The 26,088-nt window shown below is 35.5% G+C and overlaps 1 protein-coding gene across 2 annotated transcripts in view; it reads right to left on the bottom strand.

Annotated features, from left to right (window-relative positions):
- Positions 1 to 809: 809 nt before the first annotated feature.
- The window catches only part of LOC132183330 (callose synthase 7-like), a 28,199-nt gene continuing 2,920 nt past the window's right edge, over positions 810 to 26,088 (bottom strand). The window contains exons 3-42 of one of the 2 annotated variants that reach the window (XM_059596741.1): positions 25,829 to 25,941; positions 25,643 to 25,730; positions 25,427 to 25,537; positions 25,153 to 25,317; positions 22,780 to 22,869; positions 22,557 to 22,648; positions 22,313 to 22,436; positions 19,171 to 19,305; positions 19,008 to 19,084; positions 18,842 to 18,926; positions 18,374 to 18,496; positions 18,169 to 18,286; positions 17,596 to 17,927; positions 17,398 to 17,450; positions 17,094 to 17,154; positions 12,196 to 12,277; positions 12,061 to 12,110; positions 11,863 to 11,949; positions 11,352 to 11,456; positions 11,021 to 11,121; positions 10,848 to 10,929; positions 10,601 to 10,764; positions 10,315 to 10,438; positions 10,105 to 10,202; positions 9,899 to 9,995; positions 9,662 to 9,813; positions 9,165 to 9,274; positions 8,971 to 9,078; positions 8,805 to 8,873; positions 8,494 to 8,671; positions 8,289 to 8,400; positions 6,538 to 6,660; positions 6,333 to 6,451; positions 6,105 to 6,188; positions 4,299 to 4,411; positions 3,994 to 4,223; positions 2,444 to 3,241; positions 2,279 to 2,329; positions 1,834 to 2,019; positions 810 to 1,159 (exon numbers count right to left, since the gene is read on the bottom strand). In XM_059596741.1, the coding sequence (XP_059452724.1) occupies positions 926 to 1,159; positions 1,834 to 2,019; positions 2,279 to 2,329; positions 2,444 to 3,241; positions 3,994 to 4,223; positions 4,299 to 4,411; positions 6,105 to 6,188; positions 6,333 to 6,451; positions 6,538 to 6,660; positions 8,289 to 8,400; positions 8,494 to 8,671; positions 8,805 to 8,873; positions 8,971 to 9,078; positions 9,165 to 9,274; positions 9,662 to 9,813; positions 9,899 to 9,995; positions 10,105 to 10,202; positions 10,315 to 10,438; positions 10,601 to 10,764; positions 10,848 to 10,929; positions 11,021 to 11,121; positions 11,352 to 11,456; positions 11,863 to 11,949; positions 12,061 to 12,110; positions 12,196 to 12,277; positions 17,094 to 17,154; positions 17,398 to 17,450; positions 17,596 to 17,927; positions 18,169 to 18,286; positions 18,374 to 18,496; positions 18,842 to 18,926; positions 19,008 to 19,084; positions 19,171 to 19,305; positions 22,313 to 22,436; positions 22,557 to 22,648; positions 22,780 to 22,869; positions 25,153 to 25,317; positions 25,427 to 25,537; positions 25,643 to 25,730; positions 25,829 to 25,941 (5,424 nt within the window). In that variant the 3' untranslated portion in view covers positions 810 to 925. Of the gene's footprint in view, positions 1,160 to 1,833; positions 2,020 to 2,278; positions 2,330 to 2,443; positions 3,242 to 3,993; positions 4,224 to 4,298; positions 4,412 to 6,104; positions 6,189 to 6,332; positions 6,452 to 6,537; positions 6,661 to 8,288; positions 8,401 to 8,493; positions 8,672 to 8,804; positions 8,874 to 8,970; positions 9,079 to 9,164; positions 9,275 to 9,661; positions 9,814 to 9,898; positions 9,999 to 10,104; positions 10,203 to 10,314; positions 10,439 to 10,600; positions 10,765 to 10,847; positions 10,930 to 11,020; positions 11,122 to 11,351; positions 11,457 to 11,862; positions 11,950 to 12,060; positions 12,111 to 12,195; positions 12,278 to 17,093; positions 17,155 to 17,397; positions 17,451 to 17,595; positions 17,928 to 18,168; positions 18,287 to 18,373; positions 18,497 to 18,841; positions 18,927 to 19,007; positions 19,085 to 19,170; positions 19,306 to 22,312; positions 22,437 to 22,556; positions 22,649 to 22,779; positions 22,870 to 25,152; positions 25,318 to 25,426; positions 25,538 to 25,642; positions 25,731 to 25,828; positions 25,942 to 26,088 lie in introns of both variants that reach the window. The other variant, XM_059596740.1, reaches the window with a different exon arrangement.

Raw genomic sequence — 26,088 nt, forward strand, 5'->3', positions numbered from 1 at the left:
GGTTTTTATGGTCTTTGTTCCTTCATGAGTCGCCTCTAAAATCTCTCATGCCTTCTTTCTAATTTCACACAAATATATTCACTTGAAGTCTTCAGGCAATACTAGCCATGAATATGACATTCAATCCCTTATTGTTCCCATTACACTTATTGGGCTCATCCTTGGACCATGCGTCAACAGAAGTAACTGCCCTTTTCTATAGAGTTCCAAATGTGTTCACGGTTCATCCAAGGACTTTAAGAAGAAAGCTCTCATGTGAACCTTCCAATAAGCATAAATATTTCCATCAAAGTATGGAAAGACCGACAGATTGCGGCTGTGCCATGCCAACTAGGTTCGAGAATCACACTTAGGAGGTCAATTCAAAATGGAGCGAACCTCACTCCAATTGCTAAGACCCCAAACGAAATAGCGTACAGCTGTCTCGAGAGTCGTTCAATCTTCACCTCGTCCAGACTTGTAGCGAATGACCTTGCGAAAGAGGCTATGGGAGCTTCAAATAAATATATTCGTTTGGACTACTATCAACTGAGAGAGCAAACGAGACACTCAAAGGCTTCTTCATTTTCCTAGACTCGGCAACGACTAAGATACCAAACAAAGTCATTGGTTCTACACTATTTTGATGGATTTTGGCAATTATACCAAAGTACAAACTAGCCCACCAAATTTCAGTTACACCTGTTTTGAACATCGAATTTGCCAATTATACAACATAAAACCTCAAAATCAAAAAAAAAAAAAAAAAAAAAAAAAAAAGAGAGAAGGAAGACATTTGTGTTTTCTTGAAACATGTCATTATAAATTTTATGAAGATAAATATTACAAAAATCACCAAATTCTATAAAAATGATAACGCTAATACTAATATTTCAAAGAATATGATAAAATTTGGATGAGTATAGGTGTGAGATGCCAAAAAAGTTCAAGTTGATTTTTCCTTCTTTCCTGCAAGAATCATTGAAATCTGGAGGCCTCTACTAAATGCTTGATTAAAGAGCAAACGCGTTTGGAACTCTGATAGAAATGGAAACCAAGACAAAACGGCTATGGGCGTGAAGATTATCAACCCCATTATGCATTCATATGCTCTTGCTAGCTCCTTTATCGACTCCCAGAATCCTATCCCCTTCAACAATGACCTGCATGCTTGCCCAATCTAAGGACGAGATAAAGGAAACATTGATTTAGTGAACTCACAATTTCACAGTAAAACACGCCCATGTCCAAACTAAATAACTCTCTTGAAACAAAGACACTAAAGCTCATGAGCTAATTTAAGAAATGTCATGTAGTTTCAAGAAACGCAAAGTTTTAAAAACTTGGACAATTCTTAGCACTTTCTAACAGTTCAAACAGGAAAATCACAACTTCAACAAATTCAAAATCTAAGAGTCTAGCTTGAAAGTTAGGAAAGTGGAATAGAGAAACGTAGGGTGGATTTTGCAACGCAGGAATCAATGGCTTCATATGACGTCGATGGTAGTAAACTAGTAGTTAAAAGATTCTAGGCCAAAAACAAGATGTGAATAATTTTCTAAGCCAAAGCAAGTAAATGAAAGAAAAAAGCAACATATGTTGTCACCAAAGATTATTCAAAATAATTCTCAAAGAAGAATTCCAAATTATGCAACATTTATTTGGAGATTTTTCTTGAACAGTAGTGCAAGTGCAACAACCTTTATAACTCTAATTTGGATTCCATCTTCGACTAAATCAATGGTGATTTCAAAAAGGCTGGAAGCTTCTAAGACAAATGGGATAGTTAAATTGAAAACTCACAAGAACAATGTATTCTTTCTACTTTAAGAGGATGCAATGTTTTAAACTTACAAGAAGAAGGGCCCATCCTGTGGGTGTGAAGGCAAGAATAGCAGCAAATAAATCTGATATAGTGAGTCCACATACAACAAATAAGACAGTCATGACAGACATGAAGCCAAGGAACAGAAGTGCTTTGAGAATCCTGAACATGAGCTGAAAGTCGGTACCAAATCTTCGCCTACCCATTGATACCATCTGATAACAACATGGGATGAATACAATCAGCAAAACACCAAATGAATATGTATGCTTCCGGACTAAACAATACAAATATAAATGTCAAGGAAAAAGGGGAAGAAACAAGCAAAAAAAGAAAACAAAAGTTGGATACCTTGTATCTGTATAACAAAAGTCCTCAAGCACACTAGTTTCAACAATGATTAAACTAGAACAATTTCATTTAAATTTGCTTTGACTTAAATTTAGTGCATATCAATGGATTCCATTTGCATACCTTTAAGACAACAAGAGTAATCAGCATCACTAACCAAGAAAGGCCGTACACCTATAAAGAAAATTGAAGTAAAAATCAGAAGGTTATAAATTGGTACCATATACCTAAACAGACATTGATAGTCCAACAAGAGAATCACAATTCTTTGAAAATAAGAATTTTTACCAGCAAGCTCTTGCTGTGATGAGCAATATCAAGGTGGTAGACAATTCCATATTGGTAAATAAAGAAGCGAAATGCAAGTATTATCTCCAGCACTCTTCCCCTGAAATTTGTGTATTTGATGTGTTCCATTTCTTCATCCCACCATGATTCCCAACTTTTGTCAGGTGAAATCCCAATACCACCACGATTTCCCATCCACCTTTTCCAGTCTGTCCAATCATCTACTGTCTTCTGCCAGTCAAAACCAGATGGATTGAACACGAAAGGAGCAAACAACCAAGAAGCAACAAGAAACCACATAGAGACAGTGATGAACAAATAAAGATTTGAACTTCGATATGATTCCCCATAAACTTCATATACGATCAATAGAATAAACAACTCCAACCCCTTCACAAAGTGACTTCGTGAGTACATCCTGTAGTTATCAGCAAACTTTGCATGAAAAACAACAAATCCACGGCCAGTAGCTCGATATTTAGAACCTCCATGCAAAATTGTTCTTCCATAATAATGTGCTTTTGTTCCAAGTTGGAACGTAAAGAATACAGAAGCAAGTTGTAGTTGCATGATGATAAAATCGCCCAGGGCAGTACGAAATCCTTTTTCCAGGCCAATTTCCATAACCATGGGTAGAACTAGCAATAAGCCCAATTGGAAAACAGATTGGGTAGCCAAAGCCTCTTCAAGGGCCTTGCTATGTTGTATGCTTGGATTCTCAAGGATCTCTCTCTCCATTCCACTCATTACCATGTACACACGTCCATATAAAAATATGTATACAGTAAGTACAGTCATCTGAAACAACAAAATTCCCAAATCAGGCCATGAATGTAAATTTCTATGTTACACAAAAAGGAGTTTGTGGAAAAGCAATGTGTACGAAATTGGAAGACAACAAACGTTACAGGACTACTCTGTAGGTTGAAGCAACAGGTCGTACCTAGCTGTCCACCCATCTAGATATATATATTTTTAAATTATGTTCCTTTGCTTGGAAATATAGAGTAAACTCCTTACATCAATGCCTACCCACAAGTCCCAAGTCAGCTATAATAGATACATTAAAATTAAGTCATGCTCTCTATGTACCTAATAATATCCATAATAAATCAATTCGACAGTAGGTGGGTTTGAATCTTATTAATTTTGGCTCAAATTTTTCTTCACTAAACTGACCCACTAAACACAGAAGAAATGAAACTTAGATACAAAAAAACAAAATAACACACAGAAATATTGGTTGGAGGACTCAAGAAGCAGTTGGAATTTGCATCAAGTTATTATGAGCTCCATTTTCTTTTGTAACATTAATGACTTATTAACATCTTAGATAGTAGTCAATTCAAAATTAAGGGCTCATTACCTACACATCAATCAACATCACCCCATCTAGTTTTTTAAAAGAATGTAAATATCAAACCCTTGATCACATGCAAACACATGAGATAAAATTTGCAAGCTGTCTCCAGCCATGTGTCAGTTGCTAGAGTTTTGAACTACATTGACATACTAAAAAGATAAAGAGGAAATTAGTTTGGCTAACTTACCATACTACTAAAGTAGAAACCCACTGTTGTAAAGTAAAATGACAACATCCTAAAGAAGTCAAATCGACGTCCAAGACGATAGACATCACGACTGAGAGTTTGCTCTCCATTTCCATTTGCAACCTTAGCCTCAAAAAGGGATATTTGATTCATCCCAACATCACGCCCCTTGCCTACTTGAATGTACTCATGATGTGTTATAAATCCCCCACGCAGAATTGAATTAAATCCTGAAGAGATCATTCCAGTATAAGTGAAAAGATAATACTAATTTATTAGCCATCTTTTGATGAAACAACAACTACCTGCAAATATATCCTCGCTTAAGTTGATTACTTTTGAAGCTTTGCTTATGCCACCTCTTGTTATGTGGAAGATTCTGTCAAATATATCAGGATGTCCATAGTGGAACCGTACCCTAAAAAATAGGATGGAACATTCAATTGACACTCAAAATACAATAGCAGAGAACAAATTTGTTGGCACTAAACCACAACTCATGATTTGTGAACTTTGAACATACACCGACATATTGAATACAAATTATAATTGATAAGAGATACTAAGAGAAAAGTGTTACAAAGTATAGAAGAACATATATTTTATCAAGAGCAAAGTGTTTTAAAAGATACCAATATATTTAATCATTATTGAGCGTAAAAGGTGTCTCACTGAAATTGAATAAGTCCATCATACTAGCTCTTGTCAAAGTGTGCTTAAAAACCAAAGAAATCTCGAAATTAGGTTTAATATTGACATATGGCCTAATTAGAGAACTCTGTACACAGTATGAAGTCTTATTTTTTGAATTTGTTGGGTTTTTTGGAGTTGTTAAATAGAAGAAACTTCAAAAAATACTTCCCACATTTATGCCACATCACAACACTTTCAAACCCAAAAGAAAAAAAAACACTTCGCCAAATACATTAACAAACATACCATTCATATTCTCTTAAAGCTTATAGCATCTATAATGATCATAGACTGCCCCAAACCCTAATGTGAAGGCCATCATACATCAATAAGTTTAAAACTTGGGACGAATGGATAAAATGAAGGCATCTAGAACTGTCAAGGATGCCCTATGTTTAAAACTTTCAGGAAAAAACACACAAAAAAAAAAAAAAAAGAAGAAAAAAGAGTTTTATTTTCACCGTTTAAGCTTATTCTTACAATTAAATGTTTACTTTTTATGGTATAAGATTTAAGGTTAGAATGTTAAGCATTCTATCAAACCAAAAAGAATTGTCAAGCATTCACTTTTGAAACATTCTCTTTTCCCTTCTTCATTCTCGTCGAAGTAATTGTCTTTTTTTATAGCTTTAGGAATATAAAACCCAATCGTCTTTATTATTGAAAAACTTTTCAATGTCCTTCCCTATTGGTATTGCTTGCATAGATACACACATCAAATCCACAAATGATGTTTTCTTTGTTGGTAGGTTACACGCATATGGTTTTGAACCCATAATCTCACCTTTTGTCCTCTTCTTATGAGGAAAGGAGTGCTATTTGAACTACAACTTAAATCAAATGCACCAATAATGTTATCATGATCATCTAGGGGAATAAATCTATTTTCATATTTATCTTGGGTTGAGTAAAGTGGTGAATATACATGAAATTTCTATAGCTGTTGCTTCATTTAAACTTGCCATATACCTATTTGTAACTGAATTTTTCTTTTAGAGTAGATTTAATTTGTTAACCCTTCTTTTACTTATCGAAAAAAAAAAAAATAAATAAATAAAAAAAAAAATTGTTTCATTTTTACCTTAAAGTCAAGAACTATAAAAGATGTTTTGTTCTCTTTAGAGTTTGGAGCAATGTTTCATTTTTATCTTGAAGTCAAGAACTATAAAAGATGTTTTGTTCTCTTTAGAGTTTGGAGCAATCTTCATTTAAGAGCAAAAAAGTAACTAAGAACGCTGCTTTTTATATCAGAAAGAATATTCAAAATAAAAAAAGAAAGAGAAAAACTCCCATATGCAGTTGGAGGGAAAAAGAGAGAGAAAAAGGACGTACACAAAACATAGTTAAAGAGCAATTTAAAATCTATAATATCAGATCACATAAGCACCCGTCGATTTTGATGAAAATTTCACGCTTACCTGAGAGGATTTGCCAAAATTCGTTGCCCAATAGTAACAAAACTGGTCTCTTGATTGGACATGAACCATGCAAGTGATGAAACACTGTAAAATACAAGGGTAAAAGATAAGCATACATACTTAAAAAAAAAAAAAAAAAAACAAAACAAAAAAAAAACTGCAATGTTTCTCTGCGGAATGCCATTAACACTCATGAAGATCCAATTTATAATCAATGACATAACTAACCTTCCAGTGAATATATGCTCCCTCAGACCCAATATTGTGGGTTTCCGATGACCATGTTGATGTTCTAAGAATTCCTTCAGTACATTTCTCATTTTAAAAGCTTCTTCAAAGTAATTATCCTTGACCAAAGGAAGAAAAAAGATGGTAAGAAAACACAGTAAGTCACTTCATAACATATCATCAAATAATGAAGAAGGGAAGCTACCTGATTCATGTCTATTGTTTGCAGGGCTTCTCCTCGAGTAAAGATAATGGCATGATTTTGATTTTCAGGTTTTCCTTCACCAATATCTACTGGACGACCTGGAAGCCTGATGCGGTATACTTCCTATAAAGGAAAGAAAAAAGATACGAATTGGTATTACATAGGCACATTATTTAAATATTCAGGATACATAGATGGAATGCAAAATGAAAGCTTGACTTTTAGCATTAAAAACAATAATTATGTCGACAAGTAAATCCCTCTCTCTGGCTTGCTAGCTAGGACTTCAATTAGACCAGGTATGATAAAAATGAGTTCCCTTTTTAAACTCAATGAAGCTTAAAAGGTATTACAGAGCAAGGATATATAAGTAGTGCCAGTTCAGTGGAAGTCAAGTCTTTATGTCTACAGGAGCTCCTGGACAATCCAGATAATATGTTGAAATTCACCAACTATGTTGATTCCTAGTGCACTGTGTCTTTCTACTTCAGCCTGTCATCTTATTTAGATGATGTGCAATTGGTTAACCAATTAGATGCCTTCTTGTGTGTGAGTCTTGGTGTATATGAGCCTAGCCCAAAAGAAAAAACCAAATGGCTCTAACATAAAATCAAGAGAAAAGATATACATACAAAACTAAGCCCAGAACCTACAGAGTTATATTATATAGGCTGCCCCTGGTAAAAAAAAATGTCTTTCTGGTATGAAAACTTTTCTTGAGGTACATTGAATTGAAGCGAGGCCCTCTACCTCCATTTGATATCAACTCAACCATAGACGGTTTCTTTTCCATTTAATTTTTTTAATGGACAAATGTTTTGAGGAGATGGCCCCTTTGGCCTTAAACACACCAAATAATGGAGTTTCCTCTAACATAATGAAGTTAAGTAGAATTTCATGTGTTTCATTCAAATCTATTACAAAGCCATAAATTGAGCCTTTCAAACAATTTGAGCTTCTTGAAATCCACTTGTATCCAAAGATAAGAGAAAGAAGAATAATGCAGGCCATGTATAAGGAATGAAAGACACATGAGCCAATAAATCATTTAAACTGGGAAATTACAAACTTCACCTTGTGCTAGCATCATTTAAATTGATTCAAGTAACATGATCTTTAATTTTCTTTTTTCAATAGAAGCGTTAGTTTAACAAATAGTATTTAGGATTTCTTTAGAGGTGTTTATTGTAAACATATCCCAATACCACATAAAGTTTGAACAATTAATGTGCCGAATAGCATTAACCAATTAAACTTTATATATTTAGCCAACAAACAAAATGCATATGATATTCTGGATTGGATTAGGTTGTGAAAGAGTTGTATGGGCATGTGTTAAGTCCCAAAGTGATTATTTACTAGATGGAACTGGGCTACTTAAGTGATTATGACAAGCTCCCATTATGATTAGTTCTTTTAGAGTACCGCGCAGATGTGGCTAACACATTGTGCATACTTGGGGCAAACAATATCAGAGTCAATCTAATAATGTCATGTAATGTGGAGGCCCTACCGAAGATATAAAGAATTCAATTGGAGAAGAACATCATACACTGAATTGGATTGGATTGTGAGGGCATTATATGTGCATGTGCCAAGTCCCATATTGGTGGTGTACTATATGGAACTGCACTATATAATAGGGGGCCTTAATTATGGTTAGTCTGTTTGGAGTATCACACAGATGTGGCTAAAGTGTCATTAATTATGAATACAAATATACCAAAAGAGTACAAGTTATTCTTGCATACCTCATCTAACTTGTCCCCTCCCTTGACGAGAACAGAGAAATAAGACTTCCTAGATTTTCCATTTTTTGTCTCCTCTGTTTCATCTATGTAAGCAACACGTAGAGATGGGTACCTACACCATTTTTTAATATTTTAGAGATGCCATCAACATTTTGGATCTCGTACAAGAACTATTAATGCTCAATAAATTGAAGCAGTAACTCACTTTAACAAGAGATTCCGAATATTGAGGTAACAATTTTGGTCTTTAGGATCATCAGATTTTTTCTGATTCCCATAAACCTGACAAGAGACAACATAGGTAAACTTCAAATCAGCCAGGGCTTGTGCATTACCAAAGAAAGTCGTCTCCTCTTCAAAGTTCCGATAGTCTCGAAAAATCTCTGCAAAGAAAACAGTGAATAGATGATTAGAAAATTTCATTTTCCACAATATCAACTATTAAAATATGTTGGAATCAAAAGTTGAATATATTGGTTAAAATCAAAACTAGAATCTGAGACAGAAAACACTGACCATCATCTCCTGCATATTCAAGGAAGCACTGAAGTTCTAGAGCTTTCCTGTAGTACATCATCCCTCTCACTGGCAGAAACATATTGAGAGAGAGACATAGATTAAGTTGAAATACATAGACAATGCTAGTACGGACAGACCACAAAACCATCATTATCAGACAAACCTGTTCTAGAGAGTGTCTGCCCTCTGTAAGATACCCAGTGACGAATTAAATCCATCTTTTCATCCTTGGGGTAAACGTCTATTCGTTCTAGGAAATTGGTCCATTCATCTAGTTCATGACCATAGTAAGCAGTTGTAAGTTCATTGCCATTTCATACAATGAAAAGCATATGCAGCAATGAAATTTAAACTCACCAGGATATATCTTTTGTAGGTAGAACAAAGTCGATATCCCATCCTCATTTTCCTTCTGTAGTTCCTCCTCAGAATACAGGACATCTTCTTTGTAATATGGAGTTAAAACACTAGTCCATAAATCAGAAAATAGATTAAATGGCATTTTAGTAAAAGTTGAGAGTAAATACTAATCCACCAGCAGACTACGTAGTAATTTGTAGATAAAGGGATGCAAGCATTTATATGCTACCATACACTGAAGCAAATGAGCAAATCAAGAAGTAATGAAAAGAAGTGAAAAGAAGAAACAATTCTTGAACGTCATCTAGCATGTTAGCACAAGAACCATATTCAATCCTTCACTTCAGAGCTAACTGCAGTAACTTGTCACACATGGTTTTAAAACTAGATTCTGGCAGCAACCCATATCCTTTTCCATTTTGGTAACAGTTAATCTTCCCACTAAGAAGTCCATATTGTTTTCTCTGACAAATTGTATGTTATCAGTGACTAACCTAAATGACATCATGTCACGGACTTTGGGAGCACTTGGCATATTCATAAACAAGGAGTTCGCAAAGAAAGTAATTCGGCGGCGAGCCTCCAAGTTCTGAGGCACATTTATTGCAGATTCCTTGACAGTTAATAGCAAATAAAGCCTAACAACCTGTGGAGAAACATAAGAGATAGTAAGACAAATTCTAGATAAAATATCTAACATTTTCTTTTTTATGAAAAGTGTGAATGCAAACCTTCTCCCTCCAAGATTTGTTCTCAATCAGGTCGATGTTTAGCCTTTCAAACCTTTGCTCTTTCTTAAGTGTTTGAACCGGGTGAGCACTTTCCAAGCTTCTGATAGGGCATGGCAAAACCAACAGTACACAGGAGTCATGAAGGTTAATTCTGAAGTTAAAAACATTTTTATGTCTCCACTAAGTAAATGCTTCTCACTACTTACTCATGGCCACCGACCATAATATCCTTTGTGAGAATCTCAAAAATATCCTGGAGGACATTGATTATTTGAGACTCGGAAATATTTTCAGGATCAGCTTGCTGTCAATATACCAACATAAGTAATATGGAACTCAGAATTGACAAGTAGAATATTCGCTTCTGAAGTGTTCAACAATTAAAACAACAGGGAAATATAAAGGAAGCATGTTACCAAGAGCTTTAGAAATTTCTCCAACTTCTCACTGAGCATAGGCAGCTCGCTCATCTTAAAGTTATTCAAAAAACTATTTTGTTGTATACTAGAACCTACTTCATAACATATGTGCCTTAGAATCCTGATTCACAAGAACAATTTAACTGTCATGAGTCACTTACAAAAGGAGGTTGGAAGATGGAGCACAGGGAGGGAATTGTCAATGAATAATTATATATTGCCAAGTCACCTTTTAAGTTTATCTATACAATTCATGCTGATAATATGAATATTTCTAACTTACTTCTTATCTGCTTCATCTTCCAGAAGACCAAATATAATATCTCTGACAGTCTCGTAACATTCAATAACCGCTGAGTGCATATAATCATCACTCCTTATCTTCTTAAACAACTCCTCATCATCCTTCCCCTTGAAATCCTTTGCCATGTCTAGGGCTATAGGAATCTATTAAGTGAAAAAAAGAAGTGCGTAAAAAACAAAACTTGTGTTCAATGTAAAACATAACACAAACAATGCAAAGAATATACCTTACTAGCGAGCAGAAAAGGAGGCCACTGGACAACGGTGGTTTGATCTGAAGAATATGGAACAAGCAACAGGTCTCTGTCCCTGGATGATCACAATGCAAATGAAATAGTTAGAGATATAAAAATGTTGCATCAGATATAAAATGAATTCATGGGAAAGAAACAGTAAGAACCTATTGCTGATCAGGTCTTCCATTCGCATAGAATGTATGAACTCATTCCACACCTGAGAAAAATTGGCAATGTTCTTCCGTTCACGCGCCTCATCCTGCCCCTGTTAAGTGTATGATATAGCCAAACACAATAAAGATGTAAAGATCCAGGTCAAGCACGCAAAACTTGATAAGGACACCAATACAAATTTCCTGATCAAGTATGTGGTATGAAAGTTGCCTTCATTTGGAACGAAAAACAAATGTTTATTTTCTAACCAAATTCAGTAGAAATTTCAAATGCTAAAGAGCACTGTTCAAACATTACAGGATTGATTAAATGTGAAATTACCAAGTCTTTCCTTTTGGTGTCCTTGCTTGCTGATGGCATAAGCCGGCGACTGAATGCCGCAGGTACAGCTTCAAATCTGGACCGTAACATCCCGAGTGTTCGTATCTAACAAGTGTCCCAATGGATAAATAAATCATCAAGAAGAAAACCATTATTACCATAAGTAAAATCTTAAACCAACAATATCACGAATTAGGGAATTGCTAGAAACATTTGTGCTATATCCCAAAAAGATCAATCTCAATTAGAACTCCCTAAAGTCACATATAACTCCAGTTTGACCTAGTACACAACCAGTGTAGGACTTTACATATGCTCGTACAACATCTTTACATTCCAATCTAATCTAATCTAATCCGAGGTATCACAAACATATTATAAAGAAAAATTTCATCTCCCACCCCACCCCCAAAAGAAAGAGTCAGATATTGACCCTTTTTACAGGACCATTACTGTCAAATGCTGCTAACTACCACTTTCCCAACAGTTTGTGCAAAATTCTGCCACTAACCTCACCCAAATGGCTGAAGGCTCCATGAATTCCACCAAACAGAGTAGAAAATATGGCATACCATATTTGCGCGTCCATAAAATAGACCTATATACCAACAAAACATAGTTTAAGGGCATATACAGCATTATAGTATAAATAATGCAAAATACAGCATAATGATAAATTTGTCTTAACAAGATTTGTCTGAGATCTTACTAGGACAATTGGAGCCCATATTGCAATAACAACGCCAATATTGTGTGTTACTACAGCAGTTTCCAATCACAACTTAGTACAGGCTACAACCGCAAATAAAAAGAAATAAGTGCAATTAGAAGGTTGTTATATTACCATTTGGAAAGAACTCATGCCACTGATAGTTATCGATAGGAATCTCCATAATCAACTTTGTTGGCTCAACTAGTGGCAGTATCTATTAACACAGCATATAAATAGAGGTTAAAAACCTGAGTTTCACATATTCTCAAGGAAAGAAACAGTTTCCACAAAATAAAACAGCAGTAGAGAAAAAAATAATCTAGCAATACACAACAGAGAATCTGATAATTAATCATTGATTCTTATAGTAGTAGCTGCATAAATTGCATTTCAGCATCCAGTTGTCAATAGGAAGTCTCAAACCATCTGCTTTCTTACACGTACAAATATAACTTCTCTTATTTCTTAATTAAAACAAATCTAAGAGGAATCAGGCTTTAGAATCTTCTCGTGAACTAATATAAATAAATAAAGGAAAAACAAAGGACTTACTCATTGGTATAGGTTCTATATGAATTTGCAGAAACCACACATTTCCAGTCTATGTAAACTTTTAAATGGTAAAGAATTAAAACCAATTACAAAAACATTACAATTTAATTTTATTCTTTATGTGGGTAGAGCAGTAGATTCCTGTTAGAAGAAAAATGGCAGCTGAAAAAATTCGAAATGAAAAAAATTATATAAATCACATAGGCCTAGAGACTGAATTGAGGCTAGTAGAGTTGAGAAATTATACCTGATTTTCCCATGATAGCATTAGCTTTTTGAGTGGCAAATAAAAGAAAGGGGAAACTTTACTTAACCCCCTTGAACTTCCATCACATTTGCAATTAGCCCTAAACTTCCAAAACTCTCAATTTAGTTTATCTATCTTTCAGTTTTTTTCAATTTCACCTATCCACTACGATTTAAGGGGTGTCAAAATTTCCAAAATACCCATTTTTTTAATGAAATTTTTTTTTGCAAGGATTTAGGCATCAATCAGAATTTAACGGAGTTTGCAAAAATACACACTCCTGAATCTTTGAAAAAATTGTGTGTATATATATATATATAAACAGAAGTATTTTGGGAATTTTGACATGATTTAACGGAAAAACCTAACGGAGGGGTGAAATTGAAAAAAATTCAAAAATAAATACACTAAATTGAGAATTTTAGAAGTTTAAGGGGGTAATTACAAAAGTACCGACAATTCATGACGGTCAAGTGAAGTTGCCCCTAAAAGAAAAGAAAGGCTGGAAAAGTTTTAAAAGGGAAACTATATTCCTATTTGCATATGAGGACATCAAATGCCGAGTCTGGTCTTTCTCAATGGACATAACACTTGCTCTCTCAATAGTCCTTAGGAGAGTAGGCCGAAAGACCTTAAGATCAATCACCCCAGACTTCTTCAGGGTTAGAGCAATAAACGTGGCATTAAGGCTTTTTTCAAATTTACTACAACCATGAAAGTCAATTAATACCCCCATGATATCTGTCTTGATCACATCCCAGTAGTCTTGAAAGAAAGCCGTGAAAGCCATCACGACCTAGAGCCTTATCTTTATGCATACCTTTCACCACCTTAAACATCCCTCTCTTTGAACGGATGCTCTAACCGAGAGGACTCCTCTGCATATAAAGAGTCGAAAGCAAGGTCATTCAGCCTAGGCCGTGAGCTGTACTGTTCTGAAAAGAAGGTCTCATAAAACTGAACAATATGATCCCTAATAATAGGTTGGCTAGAAGAAACTGAGCCGTTTACAGGCAATGACTTTAAGGAATTGAACCTCCTGTTCAAGTTGGCTACCCGATGAAAAAACTTAGTGTATTTGTCACCATCTTTTAGCCAATGAACCCTTGACTTTTGTCTCCAACTAATCTCCTCTTGTAGAGTAGTTTTCTACGGAGACTAAAGAAGAGGCAGACATAGAGGTACCACTTCGTTTTAATTTGCCATTGGCCATTGGTATAGTGTGTAGATTGAAAAGGGATTTATATGGCTGAAGCAATTTCCTAGAGTTTAGTTTGAGAGCTTCTCCCGAGCTATGCATAAAAATGGGTATAAGGAGAGTCGAGCAGATCATACTTTATTTATCAAACATTCTCCATAAAGGAAGTTGACTACACTTATTGTGTATGTTGATAATATAGCGCCGACAGGAAATGATGATGAAGAAATGCGACAAGTGAAAAAATGCTAACTATTGAATTAACAAAAGACCTGGGAAGTTTGAAACATAAAAGCAACTACATTTTTCTATTTTCTTGTATGACCTAGGTATCCTGGGAAGTAGCGAGATTGAGACATAAAATTTTGATCTTACAACAAAAGTATGTCCTTGATATTCTCCAGGATAGAATAAGGGTTAAAGGTCATGAAAAGTGGGGTTTAAGGTTGGAAGATCAGACTACAAGGTTACTTCATGGGTTAAAAGCAACTACGGTGCTGCAAAAGCTTAAACAAAAAGGAAAGGAGAGAAATGAAGAAGAAAATTCTATGCCGCATACCTAGATCCCAAGATACCTATATAATGAATTATATAATCCTTAATGAGGAAAGTTGTAGGAAGAATTTCTCCAAAAGTTGCTAGACTGGATTGGAAAAGTTAATAAATTTAGTAGTCTATTAGATACCTGTAATTTTAACAAGGCTAGGCTCCATTTGTTTCGACATACAAGTTTTTTCCAAGAATGTTTTCTGAATTTTTCAATGTTTGGTGCAAACGAAAAACATTAGTCAAAGGAAATAAATCCCAAAGTCAACAAAAATAAGGCATTTAAGGTGTATGTTAACTTATGCCTCTCGAGAGCCATTTTACGCCCCTCATTCCCTAGAGCTCATTTTTTCTTACAAGACATCCATTCCAGAAATCCTTTACCTTCCATATATATACACATACATACATGTGTTTATATATGTACATATAAGTAAGTAAATACATACATAAATACGTATAGATATATATGAGATATATATTGTATATATATGTATTACATATCAAATTTTTCAAATTTTACTATTTTCTTCATTTACAAATCAACTTATCACGTTATTAAATTAATTTTTTAGATTTTATTATATTTTATCGTGAATAAAATTATAAATTACCTAAGGTTATATAAAAATATTAATGATTTTCAGTGGTCATAAAATGCTTTCAGGATCATTTTCAAAATGACAATAGAACACCAAAAAATCATTAGTTTTCATTGAATTAAGTTGTAAATATTTTCTCTCAAAAAACATTTTACATCGAAACAAACGCAACCTAAGAATCAAATTTTCCTCGAGAAATTTAACTAATAGTCACTAATGCTCAAATAAAAGGGCGAGATAACAATATTAAAACCAACTTTTTCCTTTAGATTGGCACATTAAACATATATATAAGTCTTAAATCTGCCAACCTTAGCCCCAACCTTGTACTTATGGGGAAACTAGAAGCCATTTAAGCAAAAGCTCAATGGCTATAACTAAAACCAAATTGAGACCCATGGACCACTAAATCTGATATCGATAAATTTTTGAAATTACCAAATTATCACAAACCGTTATAATTTAACAAACAATATAAACAAACATCCATGGCAACTAGATAAAAACTAGAGAATGCCCAAATTGGCACCACATTGAATATAAATCCACACCTTTAAGTTAGTATTTAATTTCTCTTGTTGAGGCTTTGCAGTCTGCATTTTAATAAAAGCAACAAATCCAATTTGAAATCCACAGAACAACAAGGCAACTGATCATCAACCAGCAAAGAACAATGACCAAATATCATACCAATGCATTTCTTCACGCAAATGTTACTAATTATTATTATAATGATGCTGCTGAGAACATCAGCAACTTACTGTCGGAATACATATGTCATTCTCTTACCAATTGCCACCTCCATCAGCATCCCCTTGTTATCATTCTCTTTATCCAATAGCTTGTGACAAAGATGTCATGTTGTCAGATTACTTGGTTTCCTCGGGTAATTCTTTCCATTGTAATCCGAGTTTCATGAGGGAAGTTCAGGATTGGGAGCTGGAACCTTTAGACTCTTTCCTCAATTTGTTATACTACTCGAGAACTCATCCCGGGGAGGAGGATAAAATGTTGTGGTCTCCAGCTAGTAGTCATGGCTCTGAAGTAAAGAACTATTATAAAATTCTAGAGGCAGGAAAGCCTTTCCCTTTTCCTTGGAAAGTATTTGGATGGTCAAGGATTCGCCCCGTATAGCTTTCTTTATTTGGACGACGGCTTTGAGTAGGCTTCTCATAGTTGACAATCTTAGAAACCATGGTGCCACTCTAGTCAATTGGAGTTGTCTATGGAAAAGAATGAAAAGACCATGAATCACCTTTTCATCCATTTTGAGTACACCAGTGGTCTTCGTTACATGGTTCTCAACTTGTTAAGAACTTCGTGAACTATGCCTAGAAACATCCTAGAGATGCTACAATGTTGGAAAAATCAAGGGCATGAATATTCCAAAGCAGCTATCTAGAAAGTTATTCCTTCATTCTTAATGTGAAACATTTGGAAAGAAAGATACCGTCACCACTTTGAGGATTGTGAGACCTCTGCGCTCTTGTAGTATTTGTTTCGTATTTCTCCTTGAGTCTCTAGACCTTGTTAACTTTTTAGATTTTAGACTACTTTAGCGTCGTTGTATATCTTGTATACATTTTGCGTACAAGGGTTGTGCCCATTTTCTTTTCAATAAAATTACTATTTATCAAAACATTCAGCCAACTTGTCTAGAATCCATGAATACCACTAAGGTTATGCATATAGTCTATGTTAACACATATATACACATATACATGGATATGCATTTGTTTGTGTTCGAGTGTGTGTACTACACGTGCTGAGATGAATCCATACATGTGCATATGTGTGCATGTAATGCCTATGAACTTAGATTAAAAACAAGATAGAATTCCTAAGGACACTGGAATCAAGCAATATGTATTTAAGAAATATTCACCTCCACGTAGTAGCTAAATGCTACCTTGCTGACAATCAGCATACTCCAAAACAGTGTATACCTAAGCAAGGAACATATAACTTTGTTAATTGAAAAAAGCCACCTCCAAATCATAACAGAAATAATACACCAGATCTTAAAGGAAGAATAACACGAAAATGGGATAGAAAAATTCCTTTAAACTAACCCCCACAGCCCCCAGCCCATTTTCTGGGGCCTTTTCTCCAAAATTATGAGGGGAAAAAAAAAAGAAGAAAAAACAGAAAAGCAAGCAAAGCCCAATTAAAAGCTTCCTTTTCCTTACTTTAGCAGTGAGATCATGTCCTCATGCATGCCTCTTCCTACATAAAGTTTGGGCTGCAAGATGGTAACAACAGGTGAAAAACAGTTAAATTTAATAGAAAAGAAAGATTAAAAAGACAAAAAGGAGAGAGAGAGAGAGAGAGAGAACAACAAGAACCAGACAAATAAGTTAACAGTAACAAATGTCAGACATGCTTGCCTGAGCCCACCACATAAGAAGAGTGATAATCCGCCAGTTTGACCGCTCCATGTGCCTCCGTAAAGGTGGAAGTAAAAACATTACAGCAGCAAGCATATTGGGCATCAAATAAAGTGCAACAGCATAATTATAAAATGACTGGTTCCTCCAATCCCTAGCCCAGCTACTGAAGAATTTCACCAATCCTGTAGGGTTCTGCACAGAACTAGAATAACCAATGGGCAGAACTACAGCCCACACAGCTGCCGCTGCAAACTTCAAAAGGTACCGTAGTATTTGGCTGAATTTCAAACTCTTCCAGGCCTTCCAACTAAGAATTATATCCAGGGTAGCTGCAGAGATGATATATAAAATAAGGGAGCGTCGCAAAAGCCATTCAACCACACATAATGCCATTAAAACAGAATATAAATGATTGCTTCCTACTACTGCACTAAAAAGCAATACAGCAGTTTCTAAAAGGCACAGAAATATAAAAACTATCTTTTATTTCGTGAATAAGCACACAAATTCCCACCCAAACAATGGTGACGTGGGGAAAAAACTTCAAATACCATAAGATAATGCCAGTACCTTGCAGAAGATTAAGAAAAGCAGAAGTAATGAAGATGCTCAAAACACTTCTGAAGACGTCTTCATCAAACAAAGCAGCAATAGATCCAGAAGGACTCCATGCAACAATTACCATTGCCTGAAAACCAGAATTTATGTAGATGAAGTAAATTCCCCTCAAAGAAAGATCAAAAAGTAAGAATTCATTTTCTAATATTAAGGCTACCTGGAACGCCAATATAAAAAATATCCACATTCGATCAAAACTTCTGTAAAGGTGCCAAAATGTACGGACTTCTACAAAATTTGTTTTAGGCTTCCTCTTTCCAGGAGCAGGTTGATTAGCTCTCTGCCAAAAATAAAAAATAAAAAAGTTCAACAATACATATATAGGTTTAAGTGGTGGTTTAACATTAACCAAAAGTTACACATGGTGTAGCTTAAACTTAACCCATATACACACACATAAATATGTATGGGAGGGTGCGCAAGTTTAAAGTTATTCGTCACACGATGGCGTCCAATTCATAAAACAATAATGAGTTCCATGGTTTTCAAAAACCATTGAATAATGATCCCATAAAATAGAATAATAATTTTAGAACATTGACAAATAAAATAATATTACTTAATCACAAGTTGTTAAAAAAAAAAAAAAAAAAAATTACAGTAGTTTAAATAAAAAGATAAGTACCTCATTTACAGGCTTTACATCAGAATGCCTAAAAAATTCTGCTTTGGTGTCCATTGGCCAGCCTAGTCTAAAACATCTGTTAGACCTAGAGACAAGGAAGATATTTTTTCAGCCATTAAATATTTGAATGGAGTATAAAGCAGAATTTACAATTCAAGAAACATACCAGAAGTACTCATTTAGGTCATCATAATTTCTCCATCCTGAATGGCTTGCCTTGCCACCTTTGTTTCTCTTAACTTCCTTTTGCATCAAATAGAAGTCAAAATTCAGACTAAAACTTGTATATATATTGCAAAAACTAATGCAGGGAGAGCTATGGTAGTTACCTTGAGCAAGACCTGGTAGATGGGGCTTATAACTTCAGTCAAAAAAGATTCTTCATCACGTGCTGCTAATTGATATGTAGCTCCACTAACAGGATGGATATTGCTGAATAAAATCCCATATACCTCATTGGCCATCTTACACAATTTGGAAATAAAGGTTACATCAAGCACAAGCACAATTAGGTCACAGTTCAAAAAATAATTACTTTATACTCCATAAAGTATACTATATTTTGAAGATAAGAAGTGGTCAAGTAACTATTGATTAACCCAGAAAATAATAAGGAATCAGTATTTATAAAAGAAAAGGAGTAAAGTTATTTTGCACTACTAAGCATACAGTTGATTAAGATAAATTGGTTGGAAGACTGTAAGTAAAATTATGATGCTATTTACAATACCCAACCAAGTCGAATGGAAAATAATTTGGGGCTTTATTTCTGGCATAATTTCATCTAATTGTAGGGTCCATAACTCCCATGATTTATGATATTATGCTAAATTTCATTTGACTTCGAATTTGAATAAATAGGTTATGCTATTCACAATTTATCTTTTGCACTCTCTCCTCTCTTTCACACAACCTAGAGATGCTAATCAAATCGGCACCTCCGCCCCATCCCCCCCCCCACTAAAAAAAGAAAGAAAAAGACTAATCACAATTGGGGTTCCACATTACTCGATTATGTAGCCTAGATCAACAAAGTACATGCTCCATAAAACAAAGACGCAATACCAATCCTACCGCGATACCACAACCTCCCCACTTAAAATCTTTGGCATCCTTGTCAGGAAACATTCATACTCTGCAATATCCTTAAACTACGTAGCACTATCAGGTTGACTTTGATACATTTAGCACAATCGAGCTTCACTAGATCTCTCACTAGGGAATCTAGTAAAGTTGAAATCACCCCCAACGCACCAAGGCAAATTCCACCGAGTAGGCCGACTAACTCATCCCAAAGGATCTTTCTATCCCTATCGGAATTAGGACCATAAACTCCCACAAAAGTCCTGCTATTAATTAGCATTTATTGTTTTGAAACCAAAGCCATACTCTGAATCTTCCAAAATAACCGTTGTTTGCCCTTGTTCAGATTGGAAACCTTTTCTTAGAAATTCTTATTTAGATTTGAAACCTTTTCTTACCAACATTTTTCTATTGCTTGATCTGTGATGCATTTCCTATTGGCTGTACACACCCAGTGAATAAGAAAGAAATTCTTATTCTTTCTTCTTTTATCTCTCTCATTTTTTTTTGATAAGTAAAGATATATAGAAAAAGCGCAGAGGGGCGCAACCCTAGTACACCGGGAGTATACAAGAGAGCGACTAAGAGGAAGAGAAAGAAGAAGAGAACATCAAAAGAAAATCTTGGAAGCTGATTACTATAGGGGCTAGCCAACCAGCAGTCCAAGAGAAGAGAGTGTACAAGAAAAAATGAATAAGGTCCTCTATATTCCTTGAAGAGTCCTCAAAACATCTAGCATTTCTCTCGTTCCAAATACTCCACATAAGGCATAGAGGAACCATCTTCCACACAACGGCGCTGCTGGATTTACCACCCGTCCACCAAGAAGCAAACAACTCCTTAACGTTACCCGGCATAACCCAACACAAACCAAACCGAACGAAAATGGCGTTCCACATGGTGCGCGCCACCCCACAATGAAGAAAGAGATGATCAACAGACTCCCCATCTGATTCACACATGCAACAACGATTTATCACCACAATACCTCTCTTCCGAACATTGTCCAAAGTTAGAATCTTTCCAAGCGCGGCCGTCCAAACGAAGAAGGCTACTCTTGAAGGAGCCTTGGTGCGCCAAATACTTTTCCAAGGGAAGGGAGTAGGGTCTTTTGAAGCAAGGATCCTATAAAATGATCTTACTTCAAATTTGCCTTTACAAGAAGAGATCCACCTTATTCTATCCTCCCCTTCCCCACCCATCGGATGCGAATACAATAGCGTGTAAAAAGAGGCCAAGACCTCCACTTCCCAATCATGTACCCTGCGAGTGAAGGAAACATTCCACTGAACAGAGCCATTTAAGCATTCCCTATTGTCTGCAATAGACGCATCCTTCATGGTGGCTATGTTGAAAAGTCCAGGAAAAGCCTCCTTAAGAGACATATCTCCGCACCAAATATCCTCCCAGAACCTGATATTGGACCCAAGACCAGGGATAAATCTAATGTGGCTTTGGAACGACCTCCACCCCCTGCATATATACTTCCATAACCCAACCCCCTGCGATCCTCTGGGAACCTTGGAGCACCAATCACCCCAAACCGCACCATACTTTGCCACCAAAATCTTCCTCCACCAAGCCTCCTTCTCCTGAGCAAATCTCCATAACCATTTTCCCAAAAGAGCTTGATTCATCAAACGCAAATTCCGAATGCCTAAACCTCCCTCAGAGATCGGAGAACATACCTTATTCCAACTAACCAGATGGAATTTAAACTCTTCATCAATCCCACCCCATAAGAAATCACGTTGAATCTTCTCAATGCGCTTCGCCACTGAGGCCGGAATAGGAATCTTCTCACGTTGAATCTTCTTTTATCTCTCTCATTACTTTCTATATGCTGTGTTTTAGCCTCCAACAAGGATTCCAGTCCCAAATTACAACTGAAAGCCTAATCTTTACTTAACTTTCATAGTATCTAAACTATCTACCTTCAATCAACCACAAAAACTATGTTCTTGGTGTTTTGGTGCTGAACCTAAAACACTCTTGCAACAGATTTAGCATCAGAGAATATGTTTGATGTCAATCTCTTATTAATTTAATGGATAAATCTATGCACTAATGATTTTCTACTTTATATATTCCTTTTTGAGAAAAGGAAGGATAAATGAAGTATTAAAAAAAATCATTGGCATAGGGATAAGCAATGGAAACAACAACGATAGGTCTCTTAATAAATAGAGAATAATCTAAGGACTCATGATAATATTAACAATGATAATGATGTGGGAAACAAATCTTGATATATAGTTGAAAGGAAGTTTGCTAATGGTATTAAAGAAACCATATGTTAGCATAAGAGTAACTCAAGAAACTAGCACCATCTCAAAATAAGAAATACTTCATATTGGGCGTACTGGAATAAATTTATAAGAAACATACATTATGGAAAATATAGCAAAGGCATTCAGGCATGAATCGGACATTTGAAGCTTCACCCCATATAAGAAGATAAAGTCCAATGTAAATAAGCTCTAACTGTTGTCTGTCACAACCTTGAGGAATCCTGTAAAGTGCACACATAAAAAACATGGTATGCTAAAAAAACTTGTAAAGGACTCATGATAATGTCCTAGTGCTTGTTGAAAAATATGGTACGCTAAAAAAAAGCAACAAAATCACTTACCTAATTTTTGATTTGCAGCGCAAATAGTTACACCATGAAGAATAATTCTTAAAAATTTTGTCCTTCAACTGTTGTATAGTGACACTATCCAACTGCAGTAAGCTTCCTATCAATCCTCAATATATAATCATATAAATATGCAACTTATGAAAGTAAATGACCAAGCAGAGAAATGAAACCCAAATAACAGAAAGAAAAAGTAGACCACAACATTATGATGTACCTCAGTAGGATCTTCAGTTTTCTTATTCCTTATGTGAAAATTGGCAAGTAGCAATATTAGGTGCTCCCTCTGATTTGCTATATTCCCTTTCTTCATAACCAAAAAAGAAAAAAACAACAAAACATAGTCAGATAAACTGATGTTCCCCTTAAAAGCAATTCATATGATGGAATCTTATAACTTCATTTTTTTTTTTTTTTGGGACGATGAGAAACCCCTCCAAGGCATGGCTACTTTGTGTACCCACCCCTATCGGATAAACCTCAGACCCGTACAAAGCACTACCTCAACACGGATTGATGGAATATTATAACTAGTAGCAGCACAATGGAATTAAAGGATCATTGCCAAAATCACCATCACAAGTATGAGATCTCAGAATTTACATGAAAGAATGCATTACACAAAACAGTATAGAATTCTCAAGCATACGTTCTTAGCAAAAGAAAACATATAACTTTTCATTTGCGTCAATGTAAACATGTTTTCGTGAGTATATCCACCCAGACATTTACACTTACACAATAGGTTCTCAGCCAAAGAAAACATAAAACTTTTCATTTGCGTTAATGTAAACATGTCTACATGAGTATATCCCAAAGAAGTCTGGGGTGATTGATCTTAAGGACTTCTGGCCCATTATTCTTGTGAGTGGTGCCTACAAGATCATTGCAAAAGTTATTGCTAATAGACTAAGAAGGTTTGTGGCGAAGGTTATTTCAAAGCCTCATAATGTTTTTGTTAAAGGTAGGCAAATTCTGGATTCAGTTCTTATAACAAATGAATTTTTGGATAGTCGAACCAAATGTGGTGAACTAGGGATGCTTTGCTAGCTGGATATTGAGAAGGCATATGATCACATCAACTGAAAGTTCTTATTGTATATATTGAGAAGATGCGGTTTTGAGGAGAAATGATGTTCTTGGATAGTGCATTGCATCTCTTTGGTGCGCTTTTGCGTCCTGGTTAATGGTACTCCGTCCTGCTTCTTCAGTAGCTCTCGTGGGTTGAGGCAAGGTGATCCTCTTTCTCCTCTTCTATTTGTAGTTGTCATGGAGGCTTTAAGTAAAATGTTTATTGCTACTGTTGGCAGGTATCTTCACTTAGGCTTCTCTGTCAGATCTAGGCCCTCTGATGTGGTAAATATTCCACACTTTTGTGGGGCTAACCCTTATCATTTTCGCTATCTGTGTGTTTTATTCTTAAGCTTTGAAGTTGTTTTTGGTTTAAAGGTTAATCTGGCCAAGTCAGTTTTGGTTCCTGTGGGTAATGTGGATAATGTAGATGTGCTGGCTGGCATTTTGGGTTGTTCAACTTCCTCTTTGCCCTTGAAGTATCTTGGTCTTCTGTTGGGGGTTTGTTACATGGCCAAGTCTATTTGGGATGGCATTGTGAAAAGATTGAGAGTTAGTTGACTAGATGGAAACTTCTTTCATATCACATGAGAAACTTCTTTCACATCACATGGATTTCTATATATAATTTTTTTTATTGGCTGTGCTTCATAGTTCCTTCAGGAGAAACTGATTTAGAATACGCTGGTGGGAGTGATAGTCATAATCCCTGGGAAATGTGAAAAGAAGCACATGATCTGCTGTAGTGTTTAGTAGTGGAAACAACCCCTTTATTGTTACCACATTCTCATATTAAACAACAGTACCTGATGGTAGCTAGCACCCAGAAATGTGAAAACCAGATTTCAGTAATGTAGAAGTCATCAAAAAGGAAGACGGTCTAAATTAATATGATACTTAGTAGTACTGTATCAGACTGCAAGCTTTTAAGTTAATGAGTCAAAGAATCCATAGTCTAGGAGTCCTTAAAGCCTTTTCTTGGGAAGGATGGAGCAACGGGAGTGTGGTAGATTCTGGGTATCTAGTAAACTGAAGTCTAGAGTATTAAAGAATGTATTGTGTTCCATATTAAGGTTAGAATGGACAATCGAGAAGCAGGCCATAAAAGGCTGAGTTCTGAACCCTTCTTAAGGGTATCTTTGAGTGTGCTGTGATCTGTGACAGCTGGCCCTAAATCAAGATTCATTTTGCTTCACTACTTTGGTCTACATCAAATACTTCTATAAGAGGATCAATAAGACAAGCAGACCGTTCTTTTCCTCCAGCAAACAATTTCCCTATTTTTCTCTAAATAAATATCATTAATAAAGAAGTTGTGGCCCAGTGAGACAAGCTGTGTCGCCATTGAGGGAGATCCAAAAACCCAGATTACAAAGTCTATTTAGTAACTTAAATTTGGTGCAGTGGAAGCCTACTTAAGGCACAACGCTGCAGGTAAGCTTACCAGCCTATGCCATGTAAAAAGTATATATGAGCTATGAGCTAAAATTAGAAGGGAGACATTCAAGATACAATTTACCTGAAATCCAAAAATAGATGAAAGCCAATCGAGTATATCAATGATGGATTTAACCCTCTCCGTAGACATTCCTGAACTGTCGTCCATAGGGACACCAGGACTTGATTGGATTCTTGGCATTGGAAGATTATTCACATTACGTAGAGCATGAACCGCTGCTTTGATCTAATTATTGTTTGAAAAGAAGGAAGAAAGAGAACCAAAGTGAAGGATTAATTAGAACAAATTCGATAAGCAAAACTACTCAATAATACATAAGCTGCATTTTAACAACCTCAGGAAGTTCCATAATTGGTGGTTTAACCCCAAGTGCATACAGTGGAAGAATGTTATAGTGTTCATACTGTTCCCTTTTCATCTCAACATCTTTAGCATATCTTTGTGTCTGTAATGACAAAATCAATTGAACATTATATGCTCAGTTGTTTCCACCCAAAAGTAGGTAATTAAGAGAATTCCGGACATGATAACAAAATTATACAAATCAAACCTCAGCATCAATTTTCCCAGAAGGTACAACTGTCTTCAGCACCTCATACAACACGGTTGCAATCTGACAAATCTTTGCCATCTCCTCCCTTCATCAGTTGAAAAAAGTAAATCAAAAAAAGTATGATACATGGAATAATGTGCTTGGCAAAATATAGTTATGTAAAAGTTCAAAATCAAGCCTCACGGTCTTTTTGTATGTTCAGCATCTCTGATATTTTTCTCATAGAATTCCTTATAATACAACTGAATCTCTCCTGGATCAGTTTTTGCAAGGGTACGCACTGTTTCATCTTCTTCCTGCGACAAAGAGATTTTAAAATATTAAAAATCACTTCGATTTGCCATTAGAACCAGTCAAATATGAAACGGATTTTAGTCTTCAAAATAACTTTATCTTAAAAGTTGTGATGAGACTGCAATTATTATCTTTCAATTCAAGTTATA

This window comes from Corylus avellana, chromosome ca5, assembly GCF_901000735.1.
Source record: "Corylus avellana chromosome ca5, CavTom2PMs-1.0".
NCBI classification, from domain to species: Eukaryota; Viridiplantae; Streptophyta; class Magnoliopsida; order Fagales; family Betulaceae; genus Corylus; species Corylus avellana.